Here is a 27591-nt window from a genome sequence, read left to right as displayed (position 1 = left end):
AAGGGGCAGGAAAAAAAATGTTTCTGTGTAAACCATGAGTGAGAAACTTCATTTAGCTCTCACATTATTCTGCAAGGAGGAAAACAATGAAGCTTGGCTTTACGAAGCTCTCTTAAGATAAAGGTGCCTGGCAGGCAATACCATTTAATGCTTACCACCTAAATGGTCATTTGTGGTGGGATTTGCAAAACTTCCTAAGAGATTTAGATGCCCAGTTCCCATTAAAGTTAATGAGAATTGGCGGCATCCAAATTCCCTTTGCAGCTTTGAAAATGTCAACCAGCCTTTCAGGGTTTGTGATCATGCTGTATGTTGAGAGAATGTTTCCTACAAGCTCTGTTTTTGTTAGGTTTTCTATTATGTTCCAGGAGTTGGCTCAGAATCTGGTGAGAAGCACAACTACTGCAATGACTTGCTTTGAGTTTGGGCAAAGATGTTAACCTTTCTGCTTCACATACCCTGTCTGGAAATTAGACACCCCAGCACTTGATTTTGTATTATTCTTTGGCATATTTTGAATTTGTACAGAAAAGTACTAAGACTTATTAATAAGGTTTTCAGTCTTCGTGTCCTGGTTAGTTGAGGTGTGTGAGACATGTAGACCCTCATCTGTCTGAAACAGTTTTAAATGCATTAAACCACAGAACATTGTAATGATATAAATTATTTATGATATAATTGATGTACTCAAACACATAATGAGTCATGAGGATAGATGATCCAAACTCAAGTAAAAGTATGTAATCTATTAGTAATAAGTATCTTTTCAAGAATGCATGATTTCTTTCACGTTGTGGCTTTTTTGTATGTGATTGCATTTTAATCTTTTGTCAACCACTGCATGCTGTACACTTTCAGCTGACCCTTTCATGAAAACATTTATTTACTTTGATCTCTGTGATGCTGAAATTAGCTGGTTTCTTAAAATTGCATTGGTCACAAATTGAAAAGTAAAATTTACATTTTATGGGACCAATCTTGCAGTTCTTGCTTAGATAATACAGTGTTATGCCCCATATGTAAAGAATTGTTATATCAAAGATGCTAGTTAGACTTTCTCTCATTGTGAGATGCCCCTGCTGGACCAGATTTTCAAATGGTCATAGTGTTCAACAGCTCTTATTTAGTCACAAAAAAAAAGTTTCATTCATTAAAACTTCCAGTGCTGAGGACAGTGGGAACACTTCAGAGAAATTCTTCACATTTTTTGAGTGCTTGAAAGAGAGTTGAACTTTCTGGAAAACCTAACTTCTTGGTTCTTGGTGTAAATGTATGAGAAAAATGGAAGCTCAGCAGCTGTCACATGGTTCTGTTATCCTGTTTGGTGTGATACACAGAATGTGTGTGTGTATTTCAGCAGTTATATATTGAATATTTGATATTTTGTTGCCTTAGCATCTAGTATTCTTTTCAAACAAAGGAAACACAAAATCCAAGAAAGCACTGATCTATTTGTTTCAAGGGAGAGCACCATTTACCAGCTGTAGAGAACACCATGGGCTTGATAAAATAAGCTGTAACTTCAAACACAGTAGCTCACATATTGTACTATAATATACTGTGGGAAGGTTTCTTAGCCAGGAGAAACGATAGATGACTGTTATGGGCCAAGAAATATAATTTGATAGGTCTTGTGTAGAAACCATTATGGAAGTCTTTTAAAACTAAAAGTAATCTCAGAGATTTTAGTGGAAAATGAATCAGTTTTCATGCTATAGAAAATTAATGTTTCTAAAATAAATCTTGTTTTAGCCAACAAATATTTGGCTCCAGCCGAAAGGCAATCAGGGAATGTTCTTTATGCCATTAGTGAAGCAGAGCATATGTTTCTGCTTTATTGGCTGCTGACATTAAGCACACTGATTTACTGGTTTGAAACTGATAGTTGGGCCGCTAGGATTCATTTAATTTGTATTAAGAATTAAGTTTAAATTTTCTGATGCACTTCTAAATTTTAGAAAGTTTTGTAATTTTTAAAATTTTATTACAGAGAGAGTGAGGAATATTCTCAATACAGGATCTTTCTTTTATGAAGCCAGGCAATCTTCCGTGCTTTGAGCCATGGAAAAGGCAAGAGTTGTAGCTGTTGTTTTGCAGGACTGTCAGTCAGTGGGCAAGAAGGGAAAGAAAAATGAAAGTTTGCTGAACCCCTGTGCTTATAACCACTCTGAAAGCAGAACCATGTTCATTTTGAAGTGAGTAGCCACATGGAGCTTGGTGAGCTCTGCAGACTTTGCTGCTGATTACTGTATGGTTACCTGCACTTACCAAGGACAGGACTCACGGGCCCAAGAGGTCCCTTCTTGACTGGGGTTCCTAATGTATGGAGTGACTACTGATGCTTCTGACAACTCCTTATTAGCTTTTATTGTGTCCCAGGCTTCCAAGATAGGAGGTACAGCATAGGTTTTGTGAGTTGTGGTAGAAGGACCTGCGAAAGGGCTGTCAGGGGTACGATGAGAAAAGGTTATGGTCTCCAGTAGAAGCAGCTGACTCCCCCCAGGAGGCTGTGAATTCTCAAAACATATTTGCAGCTGGTGGCTCCTGTATTGCTTTGTCTGAAAAGTATTATATAACATCCCTTTTTCTGTTGGGAGTGATATTCAGCTCACAGAGCCTTGCCTGTATAGCTGTGTACACTGTGACCATACTTTCCAGTGACCCGGTGATCAGTTGTGGCTACTGACTTCAGTTGCCCAACTCATAACGCAGTGGGGCTGATTTTTGAGATATGTTCAGCACTTAAAACTTCAACCTACAAAACTACTGGGCCCACCAGCTTTGAAAATGAGATGCAATTTGATTCAACCACCATTCCTAACACTGCTGTCCATTTTTTAATGCTGCAGTTGTGTACGTATCTGTTTCTAGCTGTAAGCACACAGATGTATAAATAAGTTACATAAGCATTCAATGTACATAAAATACTTGGATTCTACATATTCCAATTAGTTTGGACAATAAAACCCAGCTGTCATTAAACATTATTTTTCCTTTTTTTTCAAATGACAGTTATGAAACAGCAGACTAGTCATTCTTCCAAAGACCCAGACCTTGGTTATTGAGATGCTCAGAAGCATCTGTTGATTTTGCTGTGCCTCTATTATTCCAGCCTGAAGGTGCTGTTGATAAAGCCTTCTGAAAAACCTTCCCTTTTAACAGGGATCAAATTCTCTTTATTAGCATGAAAAAAGGGAAATATGTATCATTTGAACTAGATTACAGCTTCTCCAATTCTTGCTAAATGTTTCTGGAATCACAGTGGGTCAATAAACTCTTCTTTTTTTTTTCTGATTTTTGGAGGTACTTGTCTTGTCTGTTAACAGCTAACCTGACAACTAAAAATTTATATGTATTTCAGTGAAAATTACTTTTTTTTTCTGCCTATATTTATGCAGGCAGAATTTTTTTTCCCTTTTTAATTCTTTTGTCTTTAACTTGAGAATGGAATAGTTGAGGACTCTTCAACTATTTTTTCTTAGAGATAATGCTGGGACTTTCATTAACAGAAAAGCTTACATCTCATTGGAATACAGACAACCAAACTATTGTTTAGCTACCTAACTCCCAATTACGCAAATGACAATTAGGCACTTAAATCGCATTTAGATATCTGAATAACTTCAGGTGTTTGAGCTAATAGATCTTTCTATATGACACATTTCTTATGTGGAAAGGAGAACGAGGGAGGGCAGTACAAAGACAAAAGTACAAAATCTGATGAACTGATTCCTGGGTGACTTGCCTAGCTGACTATACACAGCATTTATAAGCACCTCAATGAAATGTTTAGGAAATTAGCCTCAGTCCTGCTTATCAAATTTTGGTATTTCAGAGATCCACTTGACTCTTGATTTCTCAAAACAATAAGTTAAAAAGACAGCAAGCTCTTTTGTGCTCTCAGATTCTTATTTGGTTTCTAAGCACAATATTTTTTGCATCTTTTTCACTGTATGGCTTAAAAGAATGTAGTTTTTTATGACATGTGGGCAAATTTGACCTCTGATGAATAAACCTAATTGAAGTTTGAATAACTGCTTGAAGAAATGTTGAGATCCAGATTGTACTAGGTTTTTTTTTGTTGTTTTTTTTTTTCATCTGCAGATTGCACAAAAGCTAGGAAGGGACTTGGTGAACAAGATCTTTTGGCTACTTTTGGGTGATGATAATAACTGAAAGGGTATTCTGAGCCCCACTTGGAATAATTATTTATAACTTTTTCCATGAGTATTTGGGGCAGCTCTTTTCTGTCACATGTAATCATTTAATACTCATTATGAAATTATGGTCAGAATGAGCTTAACAACTTTGCATTGTTATGTTTTCAATTCAGTTGCCTCTATTATGCAATGTTATTTTTCAAGTCGATTTTTTTAAAATTGTGCTTTGCCAAATTTTCCTGTTTATGAACTATTCAAAGATAATTGAAATTGCCTGTTTCTCACATGTATCCTATTCATGCCATCTGCTACCTGAAATTTAGTTTGGATGCTTGCCATGCTGTTGTAAAGTGTTTTCAGTTTTATTTATTTCCAGTTGACCATATGTTGTACTTATATTTGTGTGTGTTTATATCATATACATATAAAGGGAAAGCATTCATTTATCTTGACTTAGCCAGTTTACAGCAGATATTATTGCCTCATCATGTCTCAAGTTCAAAATTAATTTCTTTCAGAGTTAGTGAAATTTGGTCTTCATTCATGACAAAAACTAAGAATTACTGAGTACGGCATAATTCTGACAAAATGTCAAGTGAACTTTGAAAATAGGTAAAAGTTAAGATAGTGTGATTGAAAAAAGGTACTATTGTGCTTAAAACTGCTTATATTACCATTTTGAAAAAGAATTAAATTCTTCAGTACTTGCATGAGATAGAAAAACCATCTTTCTATCTGAGAAACTGAGTCATGAAAGAACTGAAGGGTTGATTTTTATTCAACCACCAGTGTTTTTGAAACCAGCATGTTTTGCAGGAATGTGATGATCAGTTTCCTTATTCCTATATTCCAACTTCACTCCAGTGGGGTGAACCAGCTAGATTAGTCTGTGTGGCCATCCATCAGAGCAGCTCCTGCACCTTCTTCATGCTTGCATAGCAGTTTTACGGTGCAGAGGGATTTTTTGGAGATAGCATGAGAATTGTTGTATTTTCCTTAATATTAGTTTGAGCAACAGCACTATGTGAATATAGGTGTGCAGCACAGCTGGGAGTTGATTTTTTACAATATTTGTCTCCCTTTGTGCAGTGAGATGGTATCATTTACTCCTGGCTGTATCACTCAGGAGTAATTCTTTCTCTATTTGCTCTTGGAAATAAATTTTGTATCAGGTCTGCCATCATATATCTTTTGAATCGCTTCAGAAATGCATGTTTTTATATATATATATATATCTGTGTATATAATATGCATTGTGCCTGTGTCAAGGGCTGATAAAAATGCCCAACAGCAGTGCAGCCTGCACAGGCCTTCACCAGCATCATCACTGTGGCTAGTCATGCATGCTGGCTGTCTGCTCCTGCTCCTTTAAAGTTCCTGGAGTAAAGGATTTGAAGTAGGCTCAGAGAAGTCTCGTAGCTTCACTTCTGCATCTGAGCATGTATAAAGATCTGGCTGGTTAGAGGGAAGTGTTAGACTGTCTGCAGCCTCGCTGAGGCAGAGCTACTCTGAAGGTCCTGCTGGGCTGATGTGGCTGCACTGTTGTCTTGAAGGGCGTGGCATGCGTTTCACTCAGGGCTGGTGAACGTTGCTGTCAGACTTCTCCAGAGAGAGAATGCAAAAGAGTTCGTGAAGGTACAGAGGTAAATCTTAGTACTCCATTCTCCTAAGTATTTGTGGCTCTCATGTGCATATAGTCTGCAAATAAGCTTTTGAAGCCCTATGTAAAACAGTATTTAATTCACCAAAAGCTGTTTAATTCTCCATGAGAGTCTTTAACATCATTTCTGAGAAGAGAGTCTTGCCTGCTGTGTACTCATTGGCCCAAGTCCTCATGTTCACCAAATCCAGACTGGCCCCGAGGTGTTACCTGTGGAGCCTGTCTGAACATCTTTCAAGAGATACAGGAGGAAAAAGTATGTGTTAACATAAAGAGTAGATGATTCTAGGCAAAGGAGAAAGAAAACACAAGAAGCAAAAAAAGAGAATAGAAACATTAAAGAAGGAGGATAGATTTGTCCTAATAAAGTCCAGAGTGCAATAAGTGAGTGTTTGCAGATGGGGTACAATGATTTAACCAAACAGCCTGTTTCACTATTAGAGACGACTTTGTTGTATGCATGGAATCCAGCTTTCCTCTTTCATGAAGAACCCAGTTCCCCAAAACTTTTGTCTTAGATGTAGAGATTAGAATTATTTTAAATTTGCTCACTGGTATTTAGCTTGTGGTCACCTGACAAGTGCGGCATTTTTAGGGTAAGTGCTATTATTTTTCCAGGCTCAGGGTTTAGAGTTGTCATCTGATTTGGAAAATGTGGACAGGATGAATGGGTTTGTTCCTTTTGTAGGGGATTACAATAATACACGGAAGCTTGTGAGTGCTTCTGACAGATGTGCTGGCGGCCTGCCACTGCGTGAAGGGTGCGGCTCTGACTGACAACTTGCAATTATGTGATGATGAATGGTTCTGATGTGTGTTCAAGAGAAAACCACTTTCTAGAAAGTGAAAGTTGTGCATACGGTTCCTATAAAGTAAGTCTTAAGAAAGGCCCTAACTTCTATTTTTTGTTGGGATAACCAACTTGGATCCCCTTTTCTGTCAAACTTTTTCTGGTTTTGATAAATAAGGGCCAAACCAAAGTTTATATGGGGAAAATTAGCTTTGGCCCATTTTGGCTTGAGAAATGCTTTATCTGCGTTTTTATTCAAACTGACATCATCACTGCAGAGATGTACAAATGCCTACACACAGAGAAATACTTAAATATATACACATGACTGTGCAGTAGCCAACAAGTTCATCAAAGCAAATCCGTCGAGCAAAAAACCACTTTTCTGTTAGGGGTATAATTCACCCATCAGTAGGGCTGTGTAGCTCATGTTAGTGTTAATGGGAGTTTCAGCCACACACCAAAGACAGAATGTACCCACAGAGGACTTATAAACGATCACTTTCTTTGCTAGATTTGATCCAGATTTTTTGCAATATGGTTCTGTCAAAGTCACAGCCTCTGAGCAACAAGACATAGAGAAGGTCAAGTATAGGACCTTGCACTTGGCTCCTTGGCCCTGGAAAGTAGTTACAGAATCTAATAGATGTTGGTTTGCTCAGTGTTGTTTTCTGATGTATGTGCTACATCTAGTAGCCGATATGAATGGCGTGATTTTGGTGAGATTTTATGGGTAACTTTGCCGGTGATACTCTGAATTGAAACCAGAACACCATCAAAAAAAAAGAGGAATTGGGCTTTAAGATTAAGATGACCCCCATCTGGAATATTGTAAAATGTTCTGTTGTCCGCAACATAAGAAGGACATGGACCTGTTGGAGCAAGTCCAGCGGAGGGTCATGAAGTTGGTAAGAGGACTGGAGCACTCCCCCTACAAAGATGGGCTGAGGCAGTCGAGGCTCTTCAGCCTGGAGGAGAAAAGTTTGTGTAGAGACCTCATAGCAACCTTCCAGTATCTGGAGGAGCTACAGGGAAGCTGGAGAAGGGCTCTCTATCAGGGACTCTAGTGATAGGACAAAGGGGAATGGGTACAAACTGAAAGAGGCAAATTTAGATTAGTTATTAGGAAGAAATGCTTAACTGTGAGGGTGGTTAATCACTGGCACGTGTTGCCCAGGGAGGTTGTGGGTGCCCCAGTCCTGGCAGTGTTCAAAGCTGGTTTGGATAAGGCCTTGAGAAGCCTGGTCTAGTGGGAGATGTCCCTGCCCATGGCAGGGGGTTTGGGACTAGATGAACTTTAAGATCCATTCCAACCCCTTAACATTCTGTTAGTCTATGATTCTATGTGCTGTCTAAGCAGGGTCGTAAAAGCAGTGCTTAAAAAATAAAGAATTGAGCAAACATAAGAAAGTGTGTATCTGTCCAGGTAGAAAACATATCCTTTTGGGTGCAAAATTAGTGGCTTAAGAGTAATTTTTTGTTGTTTTCTGTTTCGCCAAACTACTGACCCTTTTTTTGGACTACTGGTCCTTCTTGTTTCTGGTATAAAGGTATGGAAGCTTCTTCAAAGGAAAAAAAGCAGTCTTGAGTACAGGTAAAACGTGCTCATGTTATTCAAATTTTTAATCTAGTCTTTGCAAAAGTTGCCATTGTTACAGAAGAGTTGTTGAGCAGCCTGATTCAACATGGTGATTCCTGCATGGCTTTGCAGCAAACTATTATCCTGGTGTTCCAATACATTTGTTGGCAATATTTGTTCTTATTCTCTGATCAGCTATTTAATATAGCATAAGGTTCCACTATTAGGGCCTGCATCTTGGTCAGTATCCATATTTTGAAATTATTTCACTAGTGTAAAAAGAGGAAAAAAAAAATAATGAAAACAAATGAGCAAATTTAATACTAATTTTGCAAATAACTGCAAAAAGTAACAGAATGTGGCATTTTAATTTCTTTAACATATGTTCTAGGGCTAATTTCCAGTAGTCTTAGGTATTGAGGAGGTCCTGTTAAGAGTTTACAGAAGAAAGGAGATGTTTTTGTCTTCGTATCAAAGTTCACATTTACACCATAGTTTATAGGCTAATAAACTCATTAGGGAGTTTCATTTTGCTGAAGTAGGAAACAGTTTATTTCCCGTCAGCTAAAAGTCTTTTGGACAATTCTGGAAAATATCTGGATGTGGCGTAATTCACAGAAAGGAATTGTTGTCCCTAAATGCAAGATGATGTCCCTAAAAGTAAGATCACAATTCTTACATGCCTAGAATTGGAAAATCTCCTGAGTTTCTTGAGAAACTTGAGCAATATCACTGTAGAATTAAAAAAAAAAAAATCTGTGTGACTTTCAGCATTCATGGACTGTTCCAGCAGCTCTGGGACCTGCAGTACCCACTTCGCCTTGGGAAAGCCTATGCCTGTGCATAAAGCCTTCATGTCTTTGTGCAGGCCAAGGTTCAGGGTTCATTGACCTCTAGCTTAGGCTGAGCAGTTGTTCCTTTCACATAATAAGTTATATAACATATATAGCTCTGAAAGGAAAAAAAGAACAAAAAACCCTGATTTTTTTTTCATGCAGCTTAGGCCACTAAGTTCTGAAGAGTCCCTGAGTTTACTAGGAGCAATTAAGATGTTTCCTTATAATTTTTTTCCAGGGCCTTCTCTGAGTAAGTCCACTAGGTGCTGTGCATGTAGCAGTAGTAAAACCAAACAACAGTTCTTGCCCCAGAGAGCTCTCAGTCAAATCTTATAATAAGAGAGAACAGGTGAAAATCTGATCGGTGTGGAAAAGTGGGCACCACTGACATTGATGTTAATATTGATATAAGGAGCAGCAGTCACAGTGTGCCACCTGCCCAGCCATACATAAGGTGGTGTAAATTATACCTTGCCCATAAATAAGTGTTTAAAAAAAGCTTAAGGAACCAGAGACGTGTAACTTGCAATGTTTGAGATTCTGCCTTCCTAGTGCTCATGATTATATTAATAGTGTGAGGGCAAATGCAGGAGGAGAGTTCAGGCAGGTTTGCAGCCTGGAGATTAGAGAAGTGTTTAGTTGACAAAAAAGACTGTTGAGTTGTCTAAATACAGTTAAGTTTTGTGGGTAATGTCAAGATAAAAGCCACAGTCAGAAAATTTTCACGTGGAGTAAAGACAGTGAAAATGCAACCAAAGAGTAAGAGATTGATCTCAATTTTAATGTATGTAAACATAAATTAGGTGGACCAAACAGTTATCACGTGGAGAACCTGGCAGCAGCCCAAACTTCTGCCTTTGGCTTAATAGTAACAAGCCTTTGCATTGCACGTTCAAACATTTGCAGCCACGTTACTTTTTCTGTACAAAGTCCACACATCCATCCTTTGTACTTAAAAGACTTAGGAATCAGGTAGTGTCCTTGCTAAAGATGCTTTAAGAGGAAGTATAATATAGGTATAGTGTAAGGATTATTTTTACAATTAAGGAACATATGGTTACTGTTGTGAATTCTGTTATTCCTAGAGCACAAGTGCATGAAGTGCATTAGTCTGTGATTATAGAATGCAAAAGGAATCAAATCTTCGCCCGTTACTCGTGCTGAATTTGGTAATGTATTTAAATGAATAAGGACGTATTAGACCTCATCACAGTCTGCAGCTTCCTCATGAGGGGAACAGGAGAGGCGTGCACTGATCTTCTCTCACTGGTGACCAGAGGCAAGACCCAAGGGAATGAATGGCCTGAAGCTGTGTCAGGGGAGGTTTATGTTGGATATTAGGAAGAGGTTCTTCACCCAGAGGGTGATTGGCACTGGGACAGGCTCCCCAGGGCAGTGGTCACAGCATCAGCCTGACAGAGCTCAAGAAGTGTTTGGACAATGCTCTCAGGCACATGGTGTGACTCTTGGGGTGTCTTGTGAAAGGCCAGGAGTTGGACTCCATAAGTCCTTTCCTACTCTGAAGATTTTTTGAATATAATGATTTTTCAATATATGATGTCATTCGGCATTCAAAGAAAGACATTTCCTGCCTGTCCCATTCCTTGGAATAAACATATCTAAGATCATAAACCAGAACTTATAACTGAATAATCTTTTGGTCTGATAACCTGGAATTTTCTACTGGTCCTAAATACGAAGAAAACCCAACAAAACAACTAAACAACTAAGTCTGTGTTAGATTCTTTTGCATTTGTGTAAAGGGTCTATCATAAACCAACATTAATCTATGATTTCAAAATGGGTGTGTAGAATTTCACGCATGCTTAAATTTTTCTGAGAAGTTATGCAGCTAAAATTCACATCATAAATTTAAACTGTTTGTAACTATGGAGTCTGGATTAAATCAACAAAAGCAAGAAGACTAAATGTTTAACACAGAAATTGTGTAAATTATCTTTTTTATCTGCTATGTAACTTTTAGTGAAGGTTATGGCATAACTGAGCTCCATTGACTATTTCTAGTTTCTAGTGAGGAGGATTCTGGAAAAGAAAGAATGTTTGGTAACAAATAGCTTGAAATAGGTAGTGTGAACTTAACTGTATTTTCCCTTCTATGTAGTTGTAAAGATTTAATTGTACTGAATAAGTTTTTGCCTTTTGGGTAGCAGATTATTTAAGTATTATTAAATCTATCAGATGTTTACAAATGACCCCCATTTTGTCAGCTTTGATATTTATTGTATTACTATGTGACAAATTTTGGGAAGATGTTTAGGATGATTAATTTTTGCACCAGCTTTGGGGGCAAAAATTATTTTCTGCTGTGGAATATAGGGTCAGTTAGTGCACAGAAGTGTGACAGCACTTGCTCTAAGAAAGGAGGGGGCCTTGTAGAAATCTGTCAGGCTGTACATGGGGGTGTGTCAAAATTTACTCTGTTGGGAGAGCAAGAGGGGGTTATTCTGTTTTGCTGCTCTAGGACAGGGTGCAGCATGCACTGCTTTGTTATCATTAGAGCTTTTAGTTGCTGAAGTCCAGTGTGCAGGAACCATTTTATGTTCACTCTGTCTTTAATTTGACATGATCAAATTGGTGTTGTTTCCAAATCTGGCTACTAAACCTAATTTATAAAATCTTTTTCTATACCTGTGTATATAACCACAGGTTTAAACAGGTTTCAAGTCTTTAATTTTACACTATGTCTGCACAACTGGTGAAAGCTTTCTTCAGCTGCCCAACAGAACTTAAAACATATTAAAATGAAACCAGTTTTTGTTTCCATGTAGAGAAGTATAATATTCTTACATGAATAAGCAATAGTTTTTACTGAAGAAGAATTCTGATTTGTCCAGTTCACTAACAGGGTGATCCTCCGTGACTATGAAACTATCCAATAGCTTATGTCCTTACTGGTCAGCCTGAAGCTGTAGTGTCTATTAATTGCTTATTATTCAAGCTGTGCTCAGAAAGCATGGATATTACACAATTGGCTAGTTTTGTTTTGTTGTTTTTTTTTTTTTTTTTTTTTTTCCCCCAGAATATTCAGTAAATGTGCTACAAACAAATTATTTTCTCAAAACCTTTGTTAACAGGAAAAAAATGTAGTCAGAATGCCAACTTCACAGGTGTGAAACTAAGAATACAACTTGAAAAATATCATTGATTTCTTGGTTGTTCAGCTTGAGGTGCTTAGGCCCTGATTCTTTTCCAGGGGACCTAACTTTGTGCAGCAGTTTATATATAGTTATATATATTATAGCCTCAATCTTTACACTGACTTTACATTGACACAGCTGCAGCTGTGAATGTTCAGCAGTTCCTCAAATAAAGCCCCAAGTTTTTTTAAATTGAGCTCCCAGAAAATGAAACTGCGACCCATCATTTCTCCTTTTGCAGTTCTCTCCCTCATTCATTTAGCTTCTTTGAACTTTTGCAATGAAACGTAGCCAATGACTGCATGGGCAGCAGCCTCATTTGCTCTGCAGTTCCAGTTTCTGCTTTCATCTGGGATTATCCCCTATGCTGAATATAGCAAGAATACCATACAGAAATTGTGTACCTTTAAAAAAAAGTTAAAGAATATATCATAATATACACAGGGGCTGAATTAGGATTTCCTGGGGAATGTTAATTCTAAGATTTCCACATGTTTCCATTACTTGACTTTAAAAAATTAATAATGTTCTTTTATAGGAATAAAAATGATGGTTAATTTTCTCCTCTATGTATATAGGGAAATGAAAATGTGAGAACATTATTCTTGAAGTTATTAGTGCCATCTTTTCTAAAATCTTTTCATAGCTATTATTCCAGAAATATATATCCATACTAAGTTAATGCTTGGACTCCGTGATCTTAGAGGTTTTTTCCAACCTAAATGATTCTTTCAATCTATGGCATGTAGACTGCTGCATGTAAACATTGTAAACCTTTTAAAGCTCTGTTTGTTGGAATTAGCTCAGGAAATTCTTGCTTGATCTGTATTTATGTTTATATAGGATATGATAATTTGTTTAAGTCAAAATTTTAGTAACAAAAAAGGGGCTAGAGAACAGATTTTGTCAGTGTATTTTAGCATCCTGGTAAAGACTGCATCATGTGCCATAGAGACCTTCAGAAATGGTAAATAGAGAGGAGATTCTAGCTATTGTTTTCACTCCTTTACATCCTTGTTTGAAGTAATTTCAAATCAAGAGCATATTATTTTGCTTTCTTTGTATCATACTTTTACATACAAAAACGCTTAAGGATTTCTCATGAAAAATTCTTTTTGTTATACAATTGTTTTAATTTCAGAATATTTTATGTACGAGCTGAGTTAAGATTTTTATACACAATATTAAGAAGCCTTCAAATTATTAAACAGATGTTTATTACTGCATTATTAGGGTAATGAGTAGAACACAATTTGGGGGAACAAAATAGAGGTCCTTTGAATCATTCAGGTTTTGTTCATAAGTCATCTGGTGTCACAGATTTTGCAAGGAACATTAATCAGTTTAATAGAAATGGATTTTTCTTGCTTTTCTGGAAGTCCCCTCACTCCCATTCCCTCAATTCCCTGAAACTAACCTGGTGTGAAGGAGCCTCCACCCTTTTGTGGGTTTTTTGTACTGCCTTTTGTTTAAGATATTTTTAGTCCTCAAAACTTTGCCTAATATTTTCATATTAATTTTTCAGAACTTCTACCTTGTTAAAAGATACAATAATTGGCGTCGCACTTGATAGGAGAAGGAGCAATAACATAAATGTCTATTTGTGCTACCAGAGAATTTCTTGAGTTGAGTTGATCCTTTGCTTGCTTCAGCTAGGTACAAGAAGGGTTGTGCAATGCTAAGAGAAAAGAAAATCTGCCCCCACGTCTTTAAAAAGTGAGTCCAGCGGCTGGGTTTAGTACATAGCTGGACACAGGCTGACATTCCATCTGCAACTTCTTGAGCTACTAGGGAAATTTTAAAAGAAAGACGGTCCATGTCCAGGAACCATATGATACACAATATATTCTGGAGCAGTTTAACAAGGAAACATTTAAAGATTACATTCTTAATATTTGTTTGAGTAATAAGGAGAAGAATGTCACTTCAGCTCGGAAGTGTTTGAGAAGAGTGGATGCCAAAGATGAGAGTGAATTGTTTAGGGTTATAAAAAGGCTGTAACAAGGTACAGAGGTATGAGAATATGACAAAGAATAATTGGGCCAAATATTGGGAGAAATTTCAAATCTATTGAAGACTAAGCAGGCTGTGATGGAGCTATGCTGATGAGTTCTAGCTAAGATCTTGGCTCAGTCTGTTCTTTCCCATTCAGAGAAAAAAAATAAGAGAGAAAACTCAGAGCTGTTCAGTAAAGAAAGGTGTGAGGATGTGGAGGCAAAGAAAATAATGAAAATTGAGATCTGCTTCCAATAGCACAACTTTTCTCCTTTCACAAAATAACAAATACTGAAAATCCTATTGATTTTTTTACTTTGCTAATATGTACATAGCAAGAGACAGTAAAATAAGTGTATCATTCTCCTTTTTTATATCAGCTTATACAATCTTTTTGCCATGGATTGCAAGCAAATTGTGCTCCGCTTTTCCTGTCTATCCCTGATTGCTGTTGTTTAAAGCCTAAAGAGACTTTCTCTTGCCAATATTATACGTTCACTTGGGAAGTAAATAGAGGTGCTGATACTTAGAGAATAGGTGAATACATATAATATACTGTATACTATCATTGTAATGCAAATAAGGCAATAACTTCAATGAATACAGCCAATCTAACAGTAAAATATAGCTTATCATAGAGTGGAAACTTTAAGTGGAGGAATGAAATGTACATGTAATTTTGATAGACTTAAAAGATATTTCTCTTGTACTGATATGCCAAAACATTGCATCCAAGCAATTACACTGACACTTAAGAAAGCTCCTTTTGACATACAAAGTGTATTGTCTAGTGCAGTGTTCATGAAATTAACATTTCCCTGAAGTAATCATATACAATTAAGTGACCAAATAGTTCTGAGGCAATACAACTGTATTTCACAGGAACTAAATATATTTCTTCACACTGATCCTGCATGTTTTAGTTGAGCAGTCATTAGCATGTTTATAATGGTTCTAATTTAGCACAACATTTTCTGAATTTTATCCTTGAGTCATTTACAAATTGTTCATATTGAGTAAACAAAGGAAACAGATTGCATTTTATACTTAGTAATTTATCTGAAAGAAGAGGGGAGGGTTAATTGTCTGAAAGTTTTGCTCTGTTTGGGGAAGTGATTCTAGTCTTGCCTTGCTTGGCACACAATGCATTTTTCCCTCTGTTCTAGGGGGAAAAGAAAAAAAAAAAAAGAATGGAGGAGTGAGTAAAATGAAAAATTAGGAGCAGGACAAGATTTGCCACTCCCAAAGGGGAGTGTAGAGCAGAATTGGAGCTGGCACGAGATTATCTAAAACAGTTGGTGCATTCCTTAATGATCAAGTGCTTGAGAAGTCCAGCTCTCTCTCACAGAGCATCTGTGTTGATGTTTATATCAGTGCCCTGCTGTATGGGAAAAGCATGCTTTCTCTTGTTGCTTTTCTAAAAATAGTGTGGCATATAGCATTGTATGAGTTATTTTAAGAGAACAAAAACATTTGGGAGGTTAAAGGTCCTGCTTTTTAATAAATAAATAAAAATAAAGGTCAGGACTGTATCTTGGGTTGTTCTTTCCATGAAATACAAACTCCTTTTTATCTAGAGTTTTGCACTGAGCAGAATTTCACTCTTTGCACTAGAGAATTCCTGCTGAAGCAAACCATTTTAGGCAGAATTGGTAGAAGTTCAGACTCTACAGTTTTTCCCACTAGCCACATCATAAAAAGCAGGTCTGGAAATCACCCCCAGCTAAATTCCAGTATTTCTGTTTAGAATGTCTGTTGTTTCATGCAAGATCTAGACCATTCAAGTAGTGCAAATGAATTCAGAGGAAAACCAGAACATTTTAATGCCTAATTATTTTTAGTGATCTTGGAGAGTTTTAATTAAAAGTTAAGAGAGCTCTCCAAGCTCTTACAGTTCTAATTTTATCATATTGTGGAAATCTTGTCACTATGAAAAAATGTACAGCAATTGGCAGATCTGCCTGGTTCCCTGTCCTAAACAAAACTGTGTGTTTGGTAGTCAGATCTCAGTTGCATTTCCATCATTGCTCTTGCAAGAAAACATCTACTCTGAGCTGACTCCCCTCCCTTTTGCATGTAATTAGGAGGGGTTCTTTGCCTCTTTTTTTTTTTGGTTGGTTGGGTTTTGTTTGTTTGTTGTTCTTTTTCTTTTTTTTTTTTTTTTTTTTTTCTTCTTTTTTTTTTTTATGTTTTACAGACTTGGATAGGAAAGAGTCAATATGAGAGGAGGAAGTGAGAGACTGTCCAGGATTATTTGCCTCCCTAACATCCCAAGCAAGATATAGAATATAGGAAATATTTTATTTTATTTTATTTTATTTTATTTTATTTTATTTTATTTTATTTTATTTTATTTTATTTTATTTTATTTTATTTTATTTGTAGTTTACGATAAATCAAGCAAAAGGAATTAGCAGCTTTTCCTGGTCTAAATGTCATGTTGCTCATTTTTGTGTTGTGACTGCAGTTCTTGCTTTTCAAGAACTTGAATTTGGAGAGCTTATTAAATTGAAAAATTCTTGAGAAGTTGGCCAAAGAGATCAGTTCACTGGCTAACAACGTGTCGAAATGCCTTATATTTTAATTTTCTGTTAGACCATGACAATTAATTATGGTACAAGAACAGTATGGAAATTGAGAAGGATGAGATGAGATTCCCCTGACCTGCTGCTCCACTGACAGCAAGATTGAAGCCAAGCTGCTTATGAGCAAGAGGCAGTGGCAGTATATTGCAAATATGGATGTTAAGCCTTCAGGCTGATTTTTGATTAGTTTTGTATTGTTGCTTTCTCCTTTTCTTTTGTATAAAGTTTATTGAAACAGAGAAGGATAATTTGTGTTTCAAAGAAGAAAAAAAGGAACTATCACAACAAAAAATCTATTTTAGTAATGTTACACAAACTTTGCATCTTTGGATTAAAACAGAATATATATACAACCCAGCAGTTAAGTTTCTAATAGTCGTGGTTAAATTATATTTTATTTTTTGAATAGTGAATGAAAACATGAAGTCCTTAATTTAATTTTGAATTGTTAGAAGATTATAAAATTGTCTTCTTTCAAAGTGAATTAAATTAACCTTTTGCCTTTCTCTTTGATACTCAAATGTTAGAGTTTGCACCTAATTTTAAAATACATAACATGAAGCATGAAAATTAGGAAATATTTTTATGATTTCTTTCTATACTAGATTGTTCTTTACCTCAAGGAAGTCTGATTGGCAGTGAGCTCACAAAAGACACATAAGCAAGTTGTTGTCATGTACTCAGAGAGGGATCTGTTAAACAAGGGTCCTAATGCAGGGGTATTAAAACTCATCACAGGATTTAAAAAAAAAATACTCAGTTTTCTGTATTTTCATATTTCACAATTTTAATGACTGGATCTAATAACAGCAACAATGGACTTGCTGTTTTAGTTTAATTGTAAGTAACAAAGATTGACTAGAATAAACCTAAATTCTGCTTACCTATTCAGAAATATTTGTACTGATTCAATTTAAATTTTTCTACTAAGGAGAGGATTTAGTATTCTGTGAAGAATACTGAAACAAATCTTCCTCTTTCAGATCTGTGGTGTATTGCATTATTATTTTAGGTGTCATATCCTTAGCTTCACCTACTTGAAAAAAACACTTTTGCAATTGAAGCACGGGGTGAGGTGTGCAAAGGTACAACAGGAAGCAGGCCAAAAACTGGAAGTCACTGTAATGTTTATTTGCAGCTCAGTTGGTTTGGGGGTAAAAAGCATCTCTTCTGTAGAAGGAATCAAGTGCAACAGGCCTAGTAAGCATACAAATGTCTGTCATAAGGAGTTCGTAAGCTTGTTTAACATTCTTTCAAAGAAAAAAACCCACCCAATACTTTTTCTCAAACAGATATTTCATAGATGCTGACAGGCTAATTCCACTTGTGCTGTTTTTCTTATATAGACTTGAATGAGGCATGTGAACTCATTTGACAAAGGCTGATCTGAGGGACACCTTTTCTCCCATGGAGCTGAAGGCAAATAAATGGAATGAGAGTAGTTTGGGTAATATAGAACATTAGAGATGAAGGAACTTGCAAATTGATATGTAGTCCCAAACCCTGCTCAAATGTGATATTTTTATGTTTAACAATATCTACTAAATTATAATAAGATATAACTCTAGACTGAGTCCTGAAATAGAGACAATGATGCCTTTAGTTCTGTTGTATCATTCTTCCAAAATGCAGAAAAGAACTTTATCCTTCTCTGCTGTGGATCTGAACATGGTTTAGAACAATTTCTCTTGCAGCATTCCTGATTTCTCTTCTAAATCCTCTACCTTGTCTTCCCCAGTGCCTCTTTCCTTGAGATGTAACAATTCAGATGCATGTAGAAATATGTCACCTATACCTTTATACCTTTGATTGAATTATATTTCTGTATTGTTTATGAACCTGCTGTGCATTTGCAATCATTATTAATAAATCAATGTGCTTTTGTCTTCTGTCACAAAGTAATGTGTGTATTCAAGAAGAATTGTATGCAAAACAAGTCATGTTTTAGAACTCATATCATTAATAATTATCAGTTTGCAGTATTGTTACAACATGTTTTGAGGGAAGCTTATTATAAAAGAAATAACAAGGCACTGCACAGTAGAAAGAATAAGACAGTTCAGTTGATCACTGGTATAGGTGTTATAAATATGCCAGTCTGTACTATAGTGTTTTATTAAGTCTCAAAAAGTCAAAGCTGATTTGAAATAATAATGTCTGACAGTCAGTGCTTTGAAGTTTTGCTGCTGCACTCTCACATTTAGGTTTTCTTTTATGTATGACTTTACCATAAAAAAACAAAAACTCACACATGGCATGAATGTCTTTTTTTTTTTATCTGTATTTCAAAGAAAGTAATAGGAGGCTACTAAAGTGAATTAAGAGGGGTGGAAAAAAAAAGGAACCCCCCCCCAAATCAATGAGGATAGGTGCAGGCCACTGTAAGGTCATACAGTATTCATGTAAGCTATAGCTGGGGTGAGTAACTTGTTGAAGAATGTAAAAGTGAAATTAAAAGGAAAAAAAAAACCCTGAAAAAAGGGGAGAATAAGGATGAGACAAGAGGCAAAAGCTAGTCCTGATTCAAGCAAGATGACTTTCATTCAGTCAGAAGAACTTGAGAGCTTGGCTGTGATAGCTAACACGCTCGTTCTTCATCACTGGCTGAGCAACAAAGAGCTGGATTCCATCCATTCCATGACTGATTGATTACCCAACGGACAAATGTTAATTCTTTTCATCGATGCTTTGTCATTGTGAAGAGATCCTTTTCATCTAACACCTAGGCTTCTTTTCCTTCAGCTATTTTTTTTCCTGATTATATATCTTTTAACATCCTCTTCTCACTCACCTTTGCAAAACTGTCATGTCTAACAAGATTCTCAGAGTACTTTAAGCTCCTTTAGTTTACAATTAAAATTGCTAACTAAGTATGTAACAAACCGTGATATTAAATAATACTCAATGATTTAATTTAGTCATTATAATTATACTTAACCTGTTTGCTGTCCTTGAAGGAAATTTTTTCCTAGTTCACAAGAGAAGAATATAAAGGAAGAGAAGCTGTGTGTTTTTTAATAGAATAAATTGCTCCAGCGCAACTTCACGAGTTTGATCTTCCATGTGCCAGTAGAAAATATGCTACTTTGCAGCATAAGCCTAACTGTGGTTTATAAAGTCAGCGAGAAGAGCTAAAAATGTATAAATGCTAATTTCTTTCATTGCTTCTTTTATAATTGTCTTTAGCAAGAATACCCCTGAATTTTGAAAATGTCGGGATCCACAAGGTTTGGAATGGTGCTGAAGCAGTGCAGGGAGAGTGATGCAGTGCAGATGTGAATTCGGGCTCCTTTCTTCGGTGTTCAGTGCTGGATTCCAAGTCGATGTTTTGTTTCTATAATGAATCAAATCAGAAAATGTATCAGTATGGATGAAGATGTTTTACTGATGTCAGAAGATCTCTCTGTAGAATTTATGTGTCTGTAAAAATTAATTTTCAGTACAGAAAGAAGAAAAATCCCTTTCTGATTCACAAACCTTTCAAGATGTGTGTTTGTGAACACAGAATACAGAACTTGAAGGGAGATGTGCCTTTCAAGTATAAGCCTTTATATTTAGTTTTGGGTCTAATGTGGAGAACCTCCAGAGGGCTTTAATCACATATCATTATTTTAAATTTGAAAAATTATGCAGAATAAGCATTGTAATTGAAAACTTACAGGGATTCTAGAGAGCTACTTTTACAATGTTATAAGAAAAATTATTAAAATGCTCATTGTGTAATCGTTTTTGTAATCCTCCCAATAGCAAAATACAGTAGCTATAAATTGTGTGGTCAGATCTAGAACACAGAATTTGAATGAGATAGGGGTGTTAAAACAACTCTTTCTTAAGGAATTTTTCAGTCATTTGTAGAGCAAAATTCTAACTAGCAATGTGATTATATCAAAAAGGCACACAAATAGACCTGTTTTCCAATCTAGTTCTTTCCAAGTCTGTCTTTAGAAATAGATTTTTTGCCCTTACATAATATAAGAACACTACAGATAAGCACGGGTGTTCTTAGGAACAGTGAGAAAAGAAATAAAACAAGTGCTTTTGAGGAAAGTATTTTATCAACTCCAGTAATATGCTAGTTATTTCTTTTTTGTCCTTTTTAAATTGAAATATTTTTTTTTCTTTGTGTGAATTGAGGAAAATATCTTAGTTAAAAGCAGTGGAATACATAACTTATAGCAAAATAAAATTCTAAAGCCTCTTTTCAGGGATGAGGGGTCTGAAATTTTGGCAGGGGAGAAACACAGAAACCTCTTTTTAAACTAATCATGATATCACAAAAAAGAACAAATTATAATGTTCTATTGATAATTGATGGTTATTTCTTGATTCTCCTATTATCAGGCCAGAACTCATAAAAGTAATAAGTGCTTGTTATTGTTAAAAGTAAATTGTTATTATATAACTAGTATTTTAACACTGCCTATTGCAACTTACAGCTCCTTAATTTTGCCTCTTTCATAGAAAGATATAATTAGTAAATAAATTAGCTTTTTTGCTGAAATATTACTTCAAAAATATTTATGAGCTGTGTTGTCTTTCCATGGAGGCTTGCGCGGTGAAAATGTGTTGCAATTAAAACCTGATCTTTGATCTCCTGGTAGTTACAGTTTGGTTTGCTTTCAACTGGTTTTTGTTTTGTTTGGGGTTTTTGTTTGTTTGTTTATGTCAAATGAGTCATGCTAATGAATTTTTAGGCTGAAATGACTTGTACCCTAACATATGATTGGCCATATGACCATTTTCTTCCTTAAACTTCTCCATAAACCTTTAAGTCCTCCTTTTGTGACCCCTTTGAATGTCTCTCCTCCCTCTGAGTATTTTTGGAATTCTCTGAAGTGGAACAAACTGTTACCCGTTGCAATGATGTGATCTGTGTTGCCATTCTTAAATCTGGGCTTTTTGCTTTTGCTTTTGCTTTCACATGTATGAGTGCTTCTGCTGGGACTGCTGAAATGAGAATTTCAGCTGCAATTTGACCTTAATCTGCCAGTAATTTAGTGGAATTTAAGTTAGACTGAATGCTGTGTTCTCATACAACCCACTGTTAATTTGAGACTGGAGTAGGACTGGTATAAAAATAATCAAAATTTGCAGTATTATTAGCTACTTAGAAATCATTGTGTAAATTGATCTTCTAAAACAAGTGGCCCCTTGCTACGAGAGTTTCTAGGAAGAGAAGGTGTGTGGTTGTTCCCAGTGTGTGCATTAAGGAACAGCAACACCCAGAGTGATGTGTGGTGTTACAACGAAGGCTGTTTGCAAAGATTTGTTTTGGGAGCAGAGTTACGTGTAGGTAATGGTTTTGATATCTTGCAAACTCAGCTTAAGGGTTTCCAAGGAGTTTAGCACAGACATTGTAGGTGAGTCTGCCTACAGGTGAAACTAAATACATGTAGTTTAACAGAAATTCTATTATTACTAACTGGGAAGGAATAGTGTTCAGTTGTTTGTAAAGTTTTCTTGGTAATTGTTTAGAAATCTGAACTGTGCTTCTTAAAAGTCATAAAAACCCATATCACATCAACAACAGGGTCATGGAATGGCCATGGGCAAGGATACTTCCACTAGACCAGTTGCTCAGAGCCCCGTCCAACCTGGCCTTGAACATTTTCAGGATGGGGCATCCACAGCTTTTCTGGGCAACCTGTGCCAGTGCCTCACTACCCTCAAAGTAAATAATTTTCTCCTAATATCTACTCTAAACCTACTCCTTTTCAGTTTGAAGCCATTCTCCCTTGACATGTCACTACATTCTCTTGTAAATAGTCTCTCTCCATCTTTCTTGTAGGCTCCCTCCAGGAGAATTTGTAGTCTTGCAGGCTCTCCTCATAATAATTTCTATCTTAAAAATCACCTTTTGTATGTATCTGCAAGGTTATCTATAATTTAGACTTCAGAGCCAATTAGTTTAATTCAGAAACTGAAAAAAACCGTTAGAATTTATTGAAGTCTGTTATGCTCAATGTAAAATTTTGTAGTGGAATTGGGGTCTGATCATAGGAAACTTACTGGGCCCAGTCTTTTACTTTCTCCAAAGTGTAATGACTTCAGTGACAGTTTTGCCTACAGAAGGCCTCCCAGACTGGGGCAAAGACTTGAAATGTATTCTGAAGTTCATATGACGAAAGCCTATCTTCTAATCATTGCATGTTGTTTATGGCGTACTGAGAAAATTTCTGATACTGTGAACATCGAATATGTAGAGTGCTTTCATGAATTCCATGGAGACATTATATGAATAACTTCTGCATTGACATGGGTATAAAAATGGGTTTCAGATGTCACTGTGTGCCAAATTTCCAAAAAAAGCTACTAAATCTTCATGTATAATTTCGAGTGTACAATCATTCTCAAATGAAAAAGACAGAATTCGTATATACATTGGCAATCTATGCATGTAAATTGGCAGTTAGCATGCATAAATCCTCAACGAAGTTTTTCTTTCAATTAGACCCTTGTTAAATCCATAGTAAGTCCATTAACCTCAGGGGAATTACTTTGGATTTAAAATGCAGTTAAATAAGAACTCTCTTTGGCTGCAAGTTCATTTCCTTTCTAAACTATGATTCGACTGGTACAGGGAGAACAGTTTTAAAATGAAGGTGGCACCTGTTTTCCTGTAAGAATATGTTTGATAATTCCTTTTATTCCTTTTTTTTTTTTTTTTTTTTAATAGATTCATCCTGTATGGAAAAGCTTCTTTCTAAAGACTGGAAGGAGAAGATGGAAAAATTAAACACAAGTGATCTCCTTGGAGAAATTAAAGGTATCTCACTAGACCAAATTTTAAATGTTTGCATATATTTTAGGAAGGGGATTGAGGATTTTTGAAAGTTCAGAAAAAATAATAGAAATAGCTGTCATGACTAGAGGGTGGCGTTCTTTCCAGTCAACAACTCACCCTGCTTTTTAAGGTTTATCTTTGAAATGATGGATGAGTGTGCCAAAAAAATGGAGTATGTCACAATCAGTTATAGGCACTATCAGGGATGTTATCACAAAACACCAGGTTACTTACATTAGTTCACTGACATCAGCTATATATCTCTGAGCAGAGGAAGAGGAAGAAATGTGGAGTTACCAGTACTTGGTACCGCTTCTTCCCAGTTGCACAAACTGTGTGTAGAAACAGCTTTCAGATCATAAAAGGGGGTAATTGTGTCATTGCTGTTCTAAATCTTTGATTCAAAATGGGAAAAAAAAAGATTAAAAAAAGGTATTTCTATTAATCCCATTATGTAGAGAAGGAGCGGGTCTGGATAAAATTTGGGACTTACCAAAATCAGTGCAAGATTTGTTATATACGTGGAAAATAATTTCCAGTATTTTCATGATTTCTTGAGCCAGCAGCCTAGGAAAAGTGGAATTCTCTTGACAATCAAGTACTATGTAAAAAAATTTGAGTGTTTTTCCCCACCCATCAATTCATCCATGCATTTTCTTAGTGAGAAGAAATTCAGTGTTATTGATTAAGCAACAAATTTAAAATGTGCTTTTATTTTGTGCTGTGAGAAGGGGTCATAAGGCATGTTTAAGGAGTACACAAAGTACCCAAGATTTATTTCTCTTCATTTGTATAATTTTATTAAACTGCAGCTACAAAGCTGTGGAAACAAAGAGTCATGTTCATCATATTAATAAATATTTTCTGTAACATTCTTTAATGTAAAAAAAATATATATTCTATTTGATGAAAATTGATGCTTAGGGATTTAAATTTCCACCGAGGAAATTCAAGATAGTGCAATTTTTTTTTTTTTTATTATACAAGTAGATGAAAGATTGGATCTTTTTAATAAGTAAGTTATAATTGGTTCCTTCAGGACCAAAAATCTGTTGGATTCTCCTGATTTTTCTGGTAGAATTATGACAATGCATATATGTTAGGCAGGAAAGAAATCCCATAGTAATATCAGTGACAGAAACATAGCATACAATTTTGCAGGAACATGTTAAAATTGACTGAAATAAAATCCAAAAAAAATTATGTCTTGAAATCACAATCTATTTAAAGCCATATTGTCTCTTAATAGTGTGGAAAACATTGAATGCTAGTTGAATTATTATTGTCCATTAATTGCAAAATATAGCTACTTAGTCTTTAAATGGAAACTACTTGAATGCTATTAGCGAATCAAATGTAAAAGAGGTGGCATCTCTAACAATGCAGAATAATGTTCTTTCTTATTTTATATAGCAAAAAATGCTTTCTAATGGCATCTCATTTATTGAAAAAGAAAGGTTTGTTTTTTCTGGATTTACATTGTTCCTCCTATTTTCTTAGCACATCTGTTTATCTGCAGAGTGAGTGGGTAGAGTTCTGGCCTCTCATCTTTTTCTCATCTACCAACAAAGCTCTCTCACTCAGATTTGGAAGAATTTTCAGCTACCTTTTCCAGGGGAATAGCCTATTAGCTGTATAAAAAGGATCATCAGATTAGGCTCAGCAGATTTATATGTTGCTAGTCCCTCAGTCAGTTTCCACAGCCCATTTCCTGTATAACTTGTCCTTAAGTGGTCATAATAGCTGCAGTATTCATCCATGCTGCTAGTTGGCTTCCAGCAAGATGCAATGCTGAATCTTTGCTACTGCAGCTGCATTTAATTTTTTTAAAATAGAACCAGCATGGAAGACAAATAATGGCTGCTGTTATGTTGTGCTTTACACTTCAAACCTCTTGACAAAGACATTAGTGTTGTTTTATAGAAGAAGAAAACTAGGTGCAGAGTTACATAGCTTGAGTATGGGCAGGTCTGAAGTTGGAATCCTTTCCTTTGGGCTCCCAAAACCATGGCCCAACCATTGTCTGCAGGCTGGTTACCTCTGAGCCAATAAAACCACTATTAACACAATAGTCTGGTATTAACTCCTAGTAGCATTTTTTTACCTTAAATCAGCTCTGAAAGGAAAAAAAAAAACCCACAAACAAATAACAATCTAATCCATGGCAGCATGAAAACCTGATTACATGAAGGAAACAAAACCATGTAGGGGAAGCATACTTTAAAATAAATCCTTTCATTGTTCAAGGTGGTAAATTTCAGAACCATGAAGGTAATTTTCATAGTGCTGGTTGAATTTCCAGCAAGGTAACTGGCAGGGCATTCTGGGATCTGAAAGAACTACATTTGAAAATCTGTTGTCTTTGGGAGGTCAAATATACTTTTCCTTAATTTCCATTAGATCCTAAATAATTTTATTTAATTGCCCTTGTGCAGAATTTTTGTTCATATTACTGAGAACCTAACATAAAGACATCAAGTGATGCAGCAGAAATAAATAAATGTGTTCATTAGGGGAAAAAAGTCCTGATTATAAGAAAGCAAGGTGTTGTCCTGTGAGGAACCACAGCCACTGCTCTTTGCACGGACTGTTTCTGGGAGTTGTTTATTTTAGAGAGAAGGCGTTGTTCTCACTAAGGATAACCTGAGCACATATTCTTCCTCTGTGTCTGCACAACCACAGCCCTCCCCCTTCAGTGAAAGACTAGCATCTTGGTTGTGGGAAGGCAGTTCACTAAGAATCAGTGCCAGAAAAAAGGATGAAAGCAGGAAAAAAAAATGTACCACTGACACAAACTGTTTCTATTCATGTTTGGGAAGCACACAGACAAGAAGAAAAGATAATTGGCTGAGAGAAACAAATAAAAACGGTATTTTCTTGCTTTACCTTCTATATTTAGAACACAATAGTGTTAATCAAGATATAATTATAAACTATATCTATTAATTCAGACAATAGAGGCCAATACAAAAGTAACAAACAGTGAATAATTCATTTTTTCTCAGTGTGGGATTGTTCCTGCTCACAATTACTCTTGCACAGTGCGCTTCACTTGTAAAATTGCTTTTTCTGAGTTTCTTTATTAGGATTTCAGTTATTGATAATGGTCCAGATTCTTCCTTGAATTCCAGCCAAACAAGCCATTGACTTCAGGGAGGTTGCATGGAACTGAGGAGAATCTGGCAGAATGCTTTGTAGCCAAATTCCAGTGGTTAAATAAGTCTGCTTGTTCATTTGATATGTTTATAAATGAAACACATAGGTCAAATTTTCAAAGGTCTCTGAAGCAGTTGACCTGAGTTAAATGCCTTGCTCACCTGGAGAAAAAAACCCAGAGTGCTCTGTGCAAATCATTTGATTGTATGCTGTTTGCCAGGGGGTGCATGCAAATAGATTTATCTAAGGTATACAAGCAATTTGTTAGGCTTACATCTGGCTTTTGCAGCATTTGGTTTCTTTCGTATATAAATTAAGATCAGGAAATACTTTTCATTCTAATTTTTGTTATTACATATTTGAATAAACAAAGTGAGGCAGGGTTCTTTTCTTTATTTCCAGATATTTGGGTGCACAGAGTTCTGTCCTCACTCTCCCTCACTGCATGTATTTCTGTTGCTTGGTTATCTAGTTTTTCTTCAGCAGCCACAGCTAGGCAGAGTAGCATCATTTATCACTATACAGAGTCTGTTTTAAGTTTTCTGTTTCTGTTCCAAATATAAATCTCTGGAATAGCACGGTCTTGCATGCATCAGGCAGTTGTCCTACTGAAATAGCCCGCAATGGTCTTTCTCAGCATGCAGAGTCTTTGAAGATCAAATAAGAAAGGTCAGTCTTTAAGTAACTTAAGCAATGACGTTATTGTGAAAGGGTCAGAATTGGTCTAGCAACCTCAGAGGAGAGTGACTCCTGGGTCAGCAGCTACTGTGCTGTAGGTTAGTCCTCTGCCTTCCATTGGTGGTGGTTGCAACTGGAACTCTCTATATTTATAGGCATTGTGACTTGAATGTCACATGCTGTCTTTTTGTACAGTAGACTCTATTTTGG

At 36.1% G+C, this 27591-nt stretch overlaps 1 protein-coding gene across 8 annotated transcripts in view; it reads left to right on the top strand.

Moving 5' to 3' along the window:
* SOX6 (SRY-box transcription factor 6) overlaps positions 1-27591 on the top strand; it is a 368783-nt gene that overhangs the window by 171397 nt on the left and 169795 nt on the right. For all 8 annotated transcript variants that reach the window (XM_069016846.1, XM_069016845.1, XM_069016847.1 and 5 more), the window contains one exon: positions 23440-23529. In XM_069016846.1, the coding sequence (XP_068872947.1) occupies positions 23440-23529 (90 nt within the window). The remainder of the gene's footprint in view (positions 1-23439; positions 23530-27591) is intronic.

The sequence above is a fragment of the Aphelocoma coerulescens genome, chromosome 5 (genome assembly GCF_041296385.1).
Source record: "Aphelocoma coerulescens isolate FSJ_1873_10779 chromosome 5, UR_Acoe_1.0, whole genome shotgun sequence".
In the NCBI taxonomy this organism is placed as follows: domain Eukaryota; kingdom Metazoa; phylum Chordata; class Aves; order Passeriformes; family Corvidae; genus Aphelocoma; species Aphelocoma coerulescens.
This window is presented reverse-complemented; position numbering and strand designations above follow the sequence as displayed.